General features: G+C 46.3%; 1 protein-coding gene across 2 annotated transcripts in view; it reads right to left on the bottom strand.

Moving 5' to 3' along the window:
• Positions 1-14473, bottom strand: part of LOC147900056 (Metallopeptidase M24 family protein) — a 158621-nt gene that overhangs the window by 105829 nt on the left and 38319 nt on the right. For both annotated transcript variants that reach the window (XM_087376873.1, XM_087376871.1), the window contains one exon: positions 4194-4236. In XM_087376873.1, coding sequence (XP_087232999.1) covers positions 4194-4236 — 43 coding nt within the window. The remainder of the gene's footprint in view (positions 1-4193; positions 4237-14473) is intronic.

Here is a 14473-nt window from a genome sequence, read left to right as displayed (position 1 = left end):
ATTGTTCGCCTGCTTTGCGGTGCACCATCCTTTTCTTCCGGCTTCTCAGCACCGGCCCGTTCACCTTCTCTCTGATGGTCTTGTCCCTCTTCTTGTAGCTTCGACGGTCTAGTAGTTGCCAGAATAGTCCACCTTCTAGGGACGTCGAAAAAGCCTCCTTTTGTTTGCTGTAGTGCCCCTGCATAAGAGGTGCGGGGTCCAGCGTCTTGTATTGCCTTGCCAACAGAAAATGTTCCAGTGTATCCACTGTAACGACTGGGTTGCGATGTACCCTTGCCTGCAAAACTTACTCCTCACAAACAATTCTTCCTGCAAGTACCTAGTGAGGTATCCAACTGATGTACTTTCCAACCACAATGAGCAGCCAATGAAATAACACACTTGATGATGGTCATCCTGGGAAGTGGAGACAAAGGTTCATCATAGTTTATCCCTTATCTTCTTTTAATCTTCTACACCCAGTTTGTCCCCATATGGCCAGATCCAGCAGTGCCCATCTACTGTTCTTCATGATAGAATCCAATTCTACCTACATGGCTCTCATCCAATGCTCATTCTTTTGAGCACCCTCAAAACTGCTTGGTTCTTTTCTATCTTATACTGAACTCATCCAAGCTGAATAAACAAAGTTTGCTCCACTTGTCCCTCTTGAATCAGCCCTTGTCCTACTAGAGAGGGGGGCTGAAAATCTGCTGTCCTCCAGATTCTGTAACAGCCATCTAGGGATTGTTCTAGCTTCCTCTGAAACAGCCCTCTCCAACCTCATGCAAAACCTCATGTGTAATAGGCTGACCCTAGACCTGATCTGGAGCATCCAAAGGCTGTTGTACAACGGCATGTGTATGCTGAGTATTCTGATCTTCTACTGGCTGCTCTGATGTGCCTTCAACTTCCAGTGGAAGCAACCCTTCAACCACATCATGAATCCTATATGCAGCTGTCTATCAAACTTTGTCATAAACTGATCTGAGTTTTCTGCAAAATCAGGTCTGAGTTTTCTGCAAAATCACATCTCTATTGACACGCTTCTAGAGCGGGGGATGGGTATGGATATCTCAGATCAAAGGGCTTAATCAAAAGCTAAATATGCTGACAAATTTTGCGAGATTCTTATGAACATCCTTGACCCTCTACTACAGTTTGTTCAAGGCGAGGACTATATTCATTTTGAATGACAAATGGAAATCAGATGGAAATGCACTAACACGCTTGATGATGCAATTGTGATTGCACTGATGCAAGAGGCAAGCCAAGTGGTTTTGTGCATCCTAGGACTTAGTATAAGCTCCCAAAGGAACCTGAGGAAAGGAACAGTGCAGCGACCCAATAACCAAGCCAAGCAAGCTAGGATAATGGGCGGTGCTTACCAGCCAAATACCGCCACAAGAGTAAAAAGAAAAGTATCCACTATGGCACCTTGGGCAGTAAGAGAAAGCCAAGCCACTGAGCCCCATGTCATAAAGAATGAGTGCACAAAGTGACTGAAAATCCTGGCTACCTCCATCCAAATCATCCTCGCCTGTCTGCAATCCCATAAGCAATGCTGAATCGTCTCCAAAGCAGAGAGGCAACGAGGGCAAGTAGGGTCGGCTCCAAATTTGGATCTCCATGCAATCCCACCATGGATAGAAAGCCAAAAGAAAAGAGTGATCTTTCTATTCTTGTGGGATTTCCAGAGTCTCCTCCAGAAGCACCTCTGCAAATCCGCAGTGATATCAAATGCCTCCTAATGAGGAACTTTGGAAGGTCTCCAACCTCTACTACTGAGTTGGAATCTCCTGGCATTACTGACCATGTAGCAAAAAAGGGGATGCTCTTCTCTCGATGCCCTGCGTCAATCCACTCCCACTCTCCAAGGTCCCACTGCAAAAACCTAATGGGAACTCCCCCGTAGAGCCAAAGCCTCCAAGATCCAATGGAGAGAAGCCTGGGGTCTGGGTCAAGGAACCACTCTGAATCTGACCCCTACTCCAAAAGACCTACAACCCTGATAGGCTGAAAGGCAGACTCAAGCAAGATGTCCTCTGTGGACTTCATGCTTTGCAAGCATGGACCCATTAGTAACATAGTACAAAGTTTTATGTCAATGTCAATCATGATACTCTAAAGTATTTCTATGAAGAGCCTGATTTGAGTGGCCACCAAGCTAGGTGGGTAGAACTCATGTAGGGACTCCGTATGATAATCCGGCATCAAAGAGGGAACTATAATAAAGTTACTGATGTGTTGTGTATAATATGAGTTTCATAGTATTAGAGAGGGCCTTAATGACTAAGATCAAAGAAACATTCAAGTTCAACCTAATTATATTCAGAGGAGTTTGGGCAAAATAAGAAGACCCATGCTGATTGTTTGGGCAGCAATCACCATTAGGCTGGATCTCCCTGTGAAGCCCAGGGAGCTAGTCTAGGTCAAGGACATCCTTTGGGGTGTCTTGTTTGTATGGACACCTAGGGGTTACTAATAGTTGATAGTTGATAGTGCTAATCGGGGGTGGTCCAAGGTACAATAACCTATCATTACAACCCTACGTTGTTGTATCGCCAAATAACTTCGTGAGTTCAGTCAAAGGGAAATAGGCCTATACGTTGATATCAAAGCTAGGCTCGAGCTAGATTCTCTAGTCGACTATTGGTCTTATGGGTATTGAGTTGGAAGATGTTGTGAAGTGGTTTCCTATGTGGAACATTTAATCTAGAGATTGTACATACCTGTGCAAGGTTGAGGGATAATTCTGATAGGATGTACAAGCTTAACAATCGATCATCCCATGTAAGCGAGTTTTGTTGTAGAACGCAGTCATGGGTGTGCTTGGATTCTTGATGCATTGAAATTTGGGGCAAAGGAAATTGCCTAGCTGAGACTGGCAATCAAGTGACCCTGGGCCTTTTGGAGTATGCATCCGGAAGCAGTAACGTTCTACGATGAAATGGCATGCCTAATGTACCTAGTGCGGTCTAGCAAGGATTGGACCTGGGACTAGAGAGTGTGCAAGTTTAATCTCCTAGTAGTAGTTTTGATGTTATCGTCAACGGAGCATGTTGAGGAGACTCTCGGTGTCGAAAACGTGTCGAGCCTGATGAAGGGAGAGTATTTAGGCTAGGAAGTAATTGTGTTGAAAACAGTAGTAGTTGTCATTGATGGGTGTGGCAACATGGTTGGAGTGTGTGACAGCTTGATGAGGAAAGTATGTAGGTTGATAGATGCAGAATATGAGGGTAGTATAGGTGTGAGCATGGAAGGGAGACGAACAAAAGGGTGTCAAATGTAGAGCAGTCTACAAGAGTAAGTGTCGAGAGTGGCACTGCCTGCTTGTACTGCATTATGAGCCAAAGCATGATCGAGTGTAGCCTCTTTTTTTTTTGTTTAAGTGAATAAATTGCATGTGGTAGCTTGCTCAATCCATAACTTATGCATTGCTTGATGGCCGGTGGATGCCGGCTACTGCTAGGTCGGTCGGCTGATTAGGTGTAACTATTGTTGGTCTGATGTGCTAGCTATATGCTAGTGATGGCTGATTTTGGAGTTGGTATGCTGTTGTAGGCTTGGGCCAGTAATAGAGTGATATTGTAGGCTTGGACCCACAATAGGTGACCTTTAATACAAAAAGCAGTTTTAAAATTCACTATTGAAGGCTTGATTTACCAGGAAAAGCCAGTGTTTTCTTCTTTGCAGCCCTCCTTCATGCTCAATTTCCTCTACAGTTATGGCCTAGATTAATGACACTGATATAGGGGGCATCCTATTCCTTTCACTGAGGAGTACAAAGAACCAGCTGTTTAATTTGATGCAATCGATGCTTCAGGTTCAAAACGAGATAATTCAAGCACTCAAAATACATCTTCATTCCAACACCATTTCGTTTATTCGTCCTTTCACCTCAAAAGAGAAGAAGTAGAAACATCAAAGAGCATACTGATGGTTGGTGATATAAGTGGGATGCTTATTTTGACATGCATAAATTTTTTCTTTTTAATCCCCTCTACAAGTTTTGCTTTAAGTTTTCATTGCGACATGTCTGAATGCATCCACAGATGTCACCAATTTGAGAAGTACAATCTCACATAAGCAATGTAATTATCCCCTGCATACCTTGCCATTTCTCAAATGCAAATAGAACCAATACAGACATAGCTGTATATAAGGGACAAGCTGATGGTTGGAACTAAAAAGGACATCAAGAAAGATTTTACCCGATCATTTGGAGCCGCTGCGTGTCCATAATGCAGCACACTACTGCAAAGAGACCAGCATTTTATTAAACGCACTTCCAAAAGAAAAAACCTTAATTGTGAAACAATCAACTTCAGATTCCATGAACCAACATCTAGGATTATGTCAATTAGTTTGAACTCATTGATTTTTTCTGTTACTCCAGGATTGAGAGAAATGGGGAACATGATACATCACTTGGCTTAGTATACTTATGGCTTATTTAATCTCATAAAGAGTGCACCACTTGAACTCAATTGCAGGTTCTTCAATTTGGACAAAATTTTGACACCAACTAGTTTATACAATGGAAGAGGATAGAATGCTTGCATACTATCCACAAAAACATAAGATAATAGCAACAGCCCACAAGAAAGATGCTATTAAATCAGAATGAGGTTGACCATCCTAACAAGCTACAAAATTACCGACACTTTTTTTAATGACTCCCAAAAATAACGGATCTTGACATGACCATATGCCCACATTTGAAGTGTTTGAGAAGAATGTACAAAAGCTTGATAGACCTGCCTGAGGCTCTGTGTAAACTTTTTACACCTGGCCATCTCCATCACTGATCTATTCTTTCTCTCAGCCACGGGAGTCTGCTGAGGGGTGTAAGGCACCGTGCACTGATAATGAATGCCACGTGAGGCCAAGAAAAAACAGCAAACTCCTTTGACATATATTGACCCCCCCTGTCTGTATTAAGGTGAGCAATTTTCAGCCCACTCTCATTCTCAGCCAAGGCATTAAAATGCATGAAGCATGTAGAACACCAAAGGTTGTACTTGGATTTAAAAGCATGGTTGTAGTTGGATCTTCACAGCCTTGGACCTAACCCCCAGAGCTTTGCAGTGAACCAAGTTTGTTAACCAAGTTTGTTAGCCTCTGCTTGGTACATTACTTCCTGCAGCAGTTGCTTTTCACATTATTATATTGACTGGTGCAGGAGGTTTCTCTGACGTCTCACATGACAGGAGGGCCAGAGTGGCCTAGAGCACCATCATTCTTCCCTTATATGAGGCTGGCCTCAATATCAATGATCCTGACATGCAGTGCAGATCCTTGTTAGGCAAGTTGGTTGTTAGAGGACTCCTTCCTGGAAATAGCCTCGATAGGATTTCTTCACATAGCATATTCAAAGGTGTGCCCCCTATAGAGGTGGGGATTGGTTGCTGAGAAGGATATGGATATTTAGATATACCCACATCTGACTTCCTCTCTTGGCAATGATCATCAGCATTAAGACGAGATGTACAGTCAGCCCATTATGTGAAAGAAGCTCTTTGTTGATGCATGCAATAGTCTAGATGAGAGGAGAGCCACCTCCATGGTGGGCATTTGGAGAGTCTTCAAGAGCTTCCCTCGTCAAAGTGTCACACTATCACTTCAAGATTCTCATCTACGAACCTTGCAAATTGACTTCCGTACCGCTTAACCGGCTTCAAAGGCAAATCAAACAGAGGGTCCACATGTTCACTAGCTAGGTGTATCTTCAGGCACATATGTTCCTCTACAGAAAATCTGCATTCTTTGGAACCAGGGATGAGAGACAGTTTGCTATACTCAAATCATGGTTACATGCAAATGCTTTGCTTCGTACATGTGTGCTTTAAGTTTGCAGGGCAGATTGCCATTCCCAGATGGCCGCGTAGCCTCTTCGGCCGCATGCTGTGCACACGAGTTACACTAGCAACAAGATGACCCTAACTCCCTAACATCTACAACCTTATATCCAGGGGAATGGGAGTGGATAGATGCAGGGCACCAAGAGAAGAGCATCCCCTTCTTTCGTTACACGGTCAGAAATGCCAGGAGACTCCAGGTCAGTTGTAGAGGTTGGAGGCCCTCTAGAGCTCCTCATTGGGATACTTTTCAGATTTCTACAGAGATGCAGAAAAACTTTTGGAGGAGACTTTGGAAATACCTCAGGAATAGGAAAATCATGTTATTCATCTGGCTTACTATTCATGGAGGGATTGTGAACGTGTGGAGATCCAGGTTCGGGGCTGACCCTACATGTCCTCGATGCCACTCAGCGATTGAGTCAGTCCAGCACTACCTTTGGGAGTACACTTAGGCGAGGATGATTTGGAAGGGTGTTGCTAGGATACTTTGCATTTTTCATAGAGCACCCTTCTTCCTAACCTGGGGATCAGTTGCTTGGTTGTCACTCACTGGTCCATAGGCTTTCTTCTAGGAGGACTGTATTCCTACGAGTTTGGAGGGGTTCTCCCTTTGTCTCGGAGGGTTCTACAGGATTGAGATGGCACTATCAGCCCCAATCCTTTCTTTTTGGCTTTTCAGCTTTTCATGCATTGCATGGTGTATCCCGTATGGAGCTTGCTCTAACGGTTTTCTTTAATACTTAATAGAAGTCTCTTTTTGCAAAAAAAAAAAAAAGCTTTCCATATTTTAGAAAAGTGAAAATCAAACTCACATTTTCCTTTTAAGGACTCTACGAAATCATTCTGGAATTGAGTAAAAATGAATTCATTAACAATTGGAATTCGGCTTAGGGAGTATGCTGCCACATTGAACTTCCCTTTCCTATATGTCAATTGGATATCAACCTCTTGCATTATTTCAGCCCATCTAGCTTTTCTTCCTTTAAGCTCTTACTGATTGCAAATCCATTTCATGCTTTCCTGATAAAAAATGATCTCAAATTTAGCACCATACAAATAGTGCCTTCATTTCTTCAAAGCATAGACTATAGTGTTAGAATATGAAGCCAAGTTGAGTCAGTTTGGTGTGTTCTAGTATGAGTTCTAGCCTAGTGTGTCCTATGGATGCCATGTGTCACATTGGGAGTTATCCCATATGCATAGGTGTTCATATGTGTGTGTGTGCTCTTATATAAGAGTTATACTTGTCTAGTGTCAAATCAATCAAGTATCAAGGTACAAGCTCTTTGGTCTACATGTGAGTACTCTCATTTTTGTTCATTGCTCATCATTTCATTTCCATTTCATTATGTCTCCTTTTGAGTATCACTTCCTCTCTCCGTAGCCTACCCTCTCTCTCTCCCTCTCTCCATCATGTTCCTTCATGTGGTATCAGAGCCACCTCCCCTACCTTTTGGCTTCCCTTCACCTAGCTCAACCTAGAGAATGAGGGAGGCCCGCAAATGGAAGCTACCCTCTCCCTCCAAGGTAGAGATGCCCTCCCCTTTCCTTAGCCTCTCCATTGAAGTCCGATGCTGCTCCAGCCCGCCATCACTTTGATCTTGTACTCGAACCGTCTCTTCAGCGATTGCCGCACCTTCTCTTTGCTGGTCCAGCCTTCTAGAGAGCTTTTGGATGAGTTTCATCGCGAGAATCGCTTGCTGAAACAAGAAAACAGCTTTTCGATTGGGTGGTTTTGATCAACTCCAAATTTTCTTGCATATTTGCAGTCACTACAGCAGGGCGCCTTATCCTGGTGCAAAAGCCCCTTCAAAATCAGCTCCCATCCTCAAAACCACTGCTGGTATTGCCAAAACCACCTCCGATTTTAGGGTTCCAGCCATCTTTTTTGACGTTTTCTGCTTTAGAACTGGTCGTCCTACTGAGGAGAAGCTTATCCATACTCACAGCAAGTTTCCATGTTCATTTTGTGCTGAAATCTGTGAAAAACCGTCAAAACTGTGATTTTTGACCTAAAAATCGACTTTTGCAATTTTAGCCCAGATTTTCAGTATTTTTTGGAGATTTTGGCATATTTAGCCTTTGATGCACTTCTGCATATTTCTGAGAAAATATCAGAAACCCTAATTTCAAAAATTAGGGCTTTTCTGATTCTTTGATTCCTACAGTTGTATTACAGCATCCTCTATGTAAAACGCTTGAGGCTTGCCAAGAAATTTTGTAAAATCGTCACTATTTTGTAACATTTGTTCAGGGACATTGTAAAATAAAGTGAAGTTACTCGACTTTTGTAACTCCTTTCGGTGCATTGAGAGTCGTGACATGATCTCCCTTGGTAGCTGCTCCTATGGCCTTCATCGACACATCATTCGAGGGCATTCTCGCCTGGTTCTTCACCGACATACCTCTTTGCATCAGGATGTGCACACTCTTGTGCGGTAGATACTTCGGGCTCATGGGTTCTCTGCCCTTGCTATGCATAAAATGAATCTAAATCTTTTATATTTTTTATATGTTCGAGTTAAAAGTTCTTTGCCATGTTTGAGTTAAAGGTTCTCTGCCTTTTTGACACACAAACAGGATCTTGAGCTGCTCCTCTCCCCGTGAGCTACTGCCCTCCCCCTCTCCCTCTCTCAGCCAGCCCCCTCTCCCTCGCCCTCACCCTCGCTGCCCCCCCTCGCTGCTCCTCCTCTCCCTCCCCTCTCGCCAGCCCCCTCTCCCTCCTCCCTCACCCTCCCTCTCTTCTTCCTCCTCCCTCACCCTCCCTCTCCCCCCCCCCCGCTGCCCCCTACCTCTCCGTCCTCCCTGCCCCCTACCTCTCCCTCCCCGCCCTCCCAGCAGCCCCCCCACCCCTCCCTCCCCCTTCCCGCCCTCCCTCTCTCCCATCCCCCAGCCCCCCCGCCCCCTTCTCCTCCCCCGCCATCCCTCTCCCCCCCCCCCCACTGCCCCCTACCTCTCCCTTCCCGCTGCCCCCTACCTTTCCCTCCCCGCCCTCCCTCTCCCCCACCCGCCAAGCCCCCCACCCCCTTCTCCTCCCCCGCTCTCCCTCTCCCCCCCCCCCCCCCCCCCAATTCCTCTCCCCCGCCCTCCCTTTCCATCCCCGACAGCCCCCTCCTTCCCTCCTAACCCCCCCTTACCCCAAAAAAAAAAAAAAAACCTCCCCGACCACCCTTTCCCTCCCCGCCCCCTTCCTTCCTAGCTCAGCTCCCCTACGCCTCCCCCTTCAGCCTACCTCCATCTTCCCCCCTCAGTCTTTCCTCTCCTTCCCTTCCCCTCTCTCCTACCCTCTCTTTCTCCTTCTTCCTGTGCCCGTGTTCCAGGGCGTCCTGGGCAATAGTTTCATGGACGGAGCTTTTTTCAGTGTTGGAATCGGCCTTTTCACATCGATTGGCGAATGGATCCCCATTCAGCCAATCTCCGTCCACTTCCACCGGCCGCGAGAACATTCATTTTTTCAGAAGACAAGTTGAAGCAACTCAAGAAAGATGTGGAATTAGAGGGCTCCACATCACTTTTCGCCCGCATCTTTGGGTCACACCCTTCCAGTCACAGGCTAGAGACTGGATGCTGGCGGCATTACCAGGAGATCTCGCCCCACACCTCAGGGATATTCGACTTCTAGGATGTGGATTCTTCCAAGTGGTTTTCGACTCCCACGAGTCCACAGCCCTTGTTCTCAAAGCTAATCCCCTAGCTTTGGGTTCGAGGAGGATCTTTCTTTTACCCTACACCTTGGGCTTTGATCCAGTTGAGGAGGACAGGCAAGTCACATCACTGTTCATTAGATTTCCTGGTCTTCCTCAGATCTACCATCGATTGCTTGCCACTATCGGAGCCACATTCGGAGTGGTCACTGAGACCCCCCCCATTCCTGGCATGCCTTCTTCCTCAGCAGAGGCAGTCAGTGTAGACGGGATGCCTCGTGTTAGGGTCATTGTCTCTGACCCTAACATCTCAAATGACCACATCATGCTTCAGCGTCCCAACGGCTCTCTCTTTCGACAGAGAGTCGAGATTTCATGTAGACAGGACTAGTGCAGGATTTGCAGGACCCTTGGGCATTTTGCTAGAGACTGCCCAAGGAAGAGAAAAAGGCCCAAGAGGTCTTCTGGTGCGGCTCCTTCACGTACTACCCCGACTACACCTCTCCAGCACCCTGTACCACGCAATCCAGGACCACCAGGAGCAGCAGGGCACCTTGCTTCGCGCACCCCAGGACCACCAGGGGTAGCAGGGAGCCCAATGCCCGTAGCACACCTAGTACCACGGTGGAGAGCTATCTGAGCAGCTCCCTTACCTCAAGAGAACACCTTTGATCCTATTCAGACAGACGCCTTCCAGACTCCAGAGGTGGATGTTGCTGCAGCCCCAAATACTACAGCTCCACACCAAGAGGGGCCTTCAGATGCACCAGCCCCAATCACCTTGGTTTCTGACCACGAGGGGGCTACAGGTACTCCTTCCCCGCAGACTGTTCTTGCCACAGTTAGGACAACTGAGAAAGTGAAGGCACAGATGAGGACTCCACATTCCTCTTCAGCCCAGCCACAGGCCTCCTCAGCCCCCAACTCTAGTTCTGCTGATAGAGGCCTGGCAGGTCTTTCTCCTCCATCTTCCACAAGTGCAAGTCTTCTTCACACTCCTCAGCCAAACTTGCTTATCAAGAACTCTTTTTTGGCACTGGCAAATTCGGCTACTTTCATGGATGATGAGGAGTTTGTGCCCTCCATCTTAGGGGTCCCGATCATTGGGATTCCTTTTGATAGGGCCTCCCCTTTAGCAAGTGTGGGAATCATTTCACCTATTGAGTTTCCTATCCTCAGCAAGAGTGTTTCGTCGGCCCAGAGGAAGCTGGTCTCCTCTACTAGGTCGGGTAAGCCTTTCCATCCAGCATCCTCCTGTCGATGAGGATAGTCAGCTGGAACATACAGGGCCTAAGCAAAGTTCCACATCGTCGCCGTAGGCAGCTGATCCGAAATCAGCTTCATCCAGGTGTCACTGGAGATGCTATTGATATCCTTTTTATCCAGGAACACAAGTTGGATGCCAGTGATTGCTCTAAGTCTGGCAAACTGCTTTCAAGACATACCTTCTGGTCACCTGCTATGGGCACAAGGGGAGGTACTTGCATTTCGGTCTCTCCTTCTATTCTCCCCTTGGTTGCTAGTCATGGTATTATCTCCCCCTCTAGAGCTCAATGGATCATTATTTTGATTGGAGGGCGTAAGATTGGTCTTCTCAATCCTTAAGCTCCCAACAACAGAGGGGAGCGGATCTCCTTTTGGAAGGAGTTACTCTCTTGGGTCCCCATTGCAGATTCTTGGATCATTGGTGGTGACTTCAACATGGTTGAGTTGCCTTCAGACAAAAAGGGAGGCAGACAGGGTGGAATTCATTCTTTGGAGAGGACAGCCTGGGATGCCTTTCTCTTTCAGTACAGTGGTAGGGACACTTGGTTGGATGATGCCTTTCATGTTATGCCACAGTCACTCCTGTACTTGGGTCGAACAGGAGAATACACATGCCCATCCATGCACGTATTGACAGATTTTATGTAGACGATTGGGCACTCAACAGAGGAGGATCTGTATGCATTTCTACTGGGGTTTCCACGTCGGATCATTTTCCAGTGGTGTTGCAGATTCTTGAGCCTCATCGGAGAGGACGCTCTGCCAGTGTCAGGATTCCGGATGCTTTTTATGCAGAGGAGAGCCTCACGGAGGATATTTTATAGAATTGGGTTTCTCACATACAGAGTGGAGCTGTCTGCCCATCTCAGGTAGGTGCAGCCTTATCCGAAATTAGTGACTATTATCATACGGTCGCTGATTCCAAGAGACGTGACATTCTCAAACGTGAGATTGGTATACGCCAACAGTTAGCATCCCTTCAGAGGGAAGAGCAGAAGAGGCCCACAGATGTTTGGATTCAGGAGCGCCTTGCTGCAACAAGGGCTCATATGCAGACATTGTTGGATCAGAGAGTAGAATATGCCTTTCATGCTCGGGAATCCTTTTGGATTCAGATGGGTGGCAGGGTCAACAAACACTTTTTCTCTACTCATGGGCCCAGACATAGTAGAGATAGTATCTCGCAGCTTGTTGACTCAGACAGAGTGTTACAGTTAGATCCTGATGTTTTCATGCGTGTAGCTTCAGATTTTTTTGCATCCCTTCTTACTGCAGATCCGGGCACACAGGCTATAGATGATGCCAGAGAGGTTATTTGGCAGCGTATCCCTGTATTGGTAAAGGATGAGATGTATGTTTCTTTGGATGCACCTTTCACCAATGCAGAATTCAAGACTGCATTCATGGAAAGCCTTCAGGAAGCTTCCTGCAGACCAACACGCCCATATGGTTCTTAATCTCAGAGGGAGTGCAGGGAGAGTCTGACAGATTGATGTTGATATCCTTTACCCCTAGGCACATTCCTTGCATTAGGCCCTTAGCCTTAGATCCACCTAGTCTGGTGCTATCAACCCTCACCTAGGACCTTGACATTAATTCCCTCCCGATCATTTACATGAAGCGCAAACAAATAATTACAAACATAGATCCTTTAAGGGAAATGTCGATTGATTCTTCCGAGGTCATGCTACCTCGGCTAGAGCGTAACATTCCTTCCCTCTTCAGACATCAGCGTCCTCGATGATAAAGTCTGGGAATACTCTCCGCAACTGGTACACAGATTCCCAGGTAGCTTCAGATAGAGGCTGACCATGCCATGCAACCAACACCGTGGGTATCTTCCGATTTCGTATTTGCATTGTTCCTCGGTCCAGGATTCTTGTTGGTTTGCGCCTCGCATTATCCTCTATCTCCTGAAACAAAACCACACCTTCAATTAGTGAGTCACCTGTATGTAAAAATTTCTTTAAGCGCGAAACACGAAAAACCGGGTGCACCTTACACCCCTGTGGCAATTCTAATTTATAGGCTACCTTGCCTATTCTCCTTAGAATTAACCACCGCCCACAGTATCGAGGTGATAACTTAGCACACTCTCCTGAAGTTAACGACTTCGAGTGCGAAGAAACTCTGAGAAAAACTTTTTCTCCTTCCTTAAATACTCTTATAGACCGGTTTTCATCCGCATAGACCTTGGCTCTATCCATAGCCTGACGGATATTAGCTCTCGCAAGTGCTAGCATCTCCCGCATCTGAACCACAAAGTTCGCGGCACTAGGCACTTTCTTAGGTACTCCAACAATAGTTGGATTCGCTAGTCTATAACCATAGTTCAGCTCAAACGGATTGAACCCGGTAGAGGAATGTTTTCTATCATTGTAGGCAAACTCCAACAATGGCAACCACTTGTCCCATGTATGTTGCCTCAATGACACATATGCCCTCAGCATATCCTCTAAAGTCTGGTTGACTCTCTCCGTCTAACCATCCGTCTCAGGATGATCCCCACTACTCATTCCCAACTCAGTCCTCAGTGTCTCAAATACCGCTGTCCAAAAATGACCGGTAAATCTGACATCTCTGTCTGACACTATGGATCTAGGCAATCCATGCAGACGAAATATATGTCTAATAAACAAATCCGCCACTTACGGGGCACTAACAAACTCTCTAGTCGGAATGAAGTGAGCCATCTTGGTTAGACGATCAACCACCACAAGGATAGAATCATACCCTCCTTGGGTCGTAGGCAGCCCTACAATAAAGTCCATGGAAATACTCTCCCACTTACTTAGTGGTACTTCCAAGGGCTGTAAAAGTCCGGGTGGCTTCACCCGCTCGGCCTTGCTTACCTGACACAAGAAACACCGTGTCACATATTCATGAATATGCTTTTTCGTCTTTGGCCAAAAGAAATCTCGCTTCACGAGATCATATGTCTTCTCGACTCCTGGATGTCCCGCACATGGGCTATCATGGCACTGTCGAATGACTCTCTGTCTGAGATCATTCTGACTAGGTACTACTACCTTGCCATTTCTTTTCAGCATACCATCCCTTATGGTATATCTTGCATAAGTTTGGCCTTTTCTGGATGCCAGGTCATCCTTTTCATTTTCCCCGGGTCTAAACACATGAGCTTTAGGCCATAAGCTCTAGACAAACTCGTCCACCTTTTGAGTTTCTCTAATCTCGGTCATTAGAGCACTCTCTAATACCGTAAAACTCATATTGTGCATAATGCGAGACAACGCATCAGCAACCTTATTATCTTTTCCTCTTCGGTACCGAATCGTTAAATTAAACTCCTGCATGAGCTCTGCCCAGCACAGTAGATGCTTTAGCCAGGGTGGTTTGGGAGACCCTCGTACTGACCTCTGAGAAGATCCCGCTAGCTGAATCTGCATCTCCTCCGCTCTGGGACTTCCCTCCATTTCCACGTCGCATTCTGAAACTACCATCTCAGCCATCCGACGATCCTTATTACGTGGACAATCCTTCCACTGATGAGGCTGAAGGCAACCAAAACATAAGCCTTCTCTCCTCGCCTTTTCTCTTTGCTCTGGGTTTAAGGGAGACTTAGACCAAGCCCGGGCTGCCATTGGGGTTACTTTCCTCTTCACTCCAATGGTAGTACTTGGTTTAGGAGTTTCCGCTGGTTTCGCCTGCTTGGCTTGACCACTCGGCTGAGAACCACTCCCTTTACTAATCCATTTCTTC

The sequence above is a fragment of the Dipteris shenzhenensis genome, chromosome 7, assembly GCF_047967505.1.
Source record: "Dipteris shenzhenensis isolate YYH24624 ecotype China chromosome 7, Dip_SZ_1.0, whole genome shotgun sequence".
NCBI lineage: Eukaryota > Viridiplantae > Streptophyta > Polypodiopsida > Gleicheniales > Dipteridaceae > Dipteris > Dipteris shenzhenensis.
Note: the sequence above shows the minus strand (reverse complement) of the source record. Positions and strands in the feature narration are given on the sequence as shown.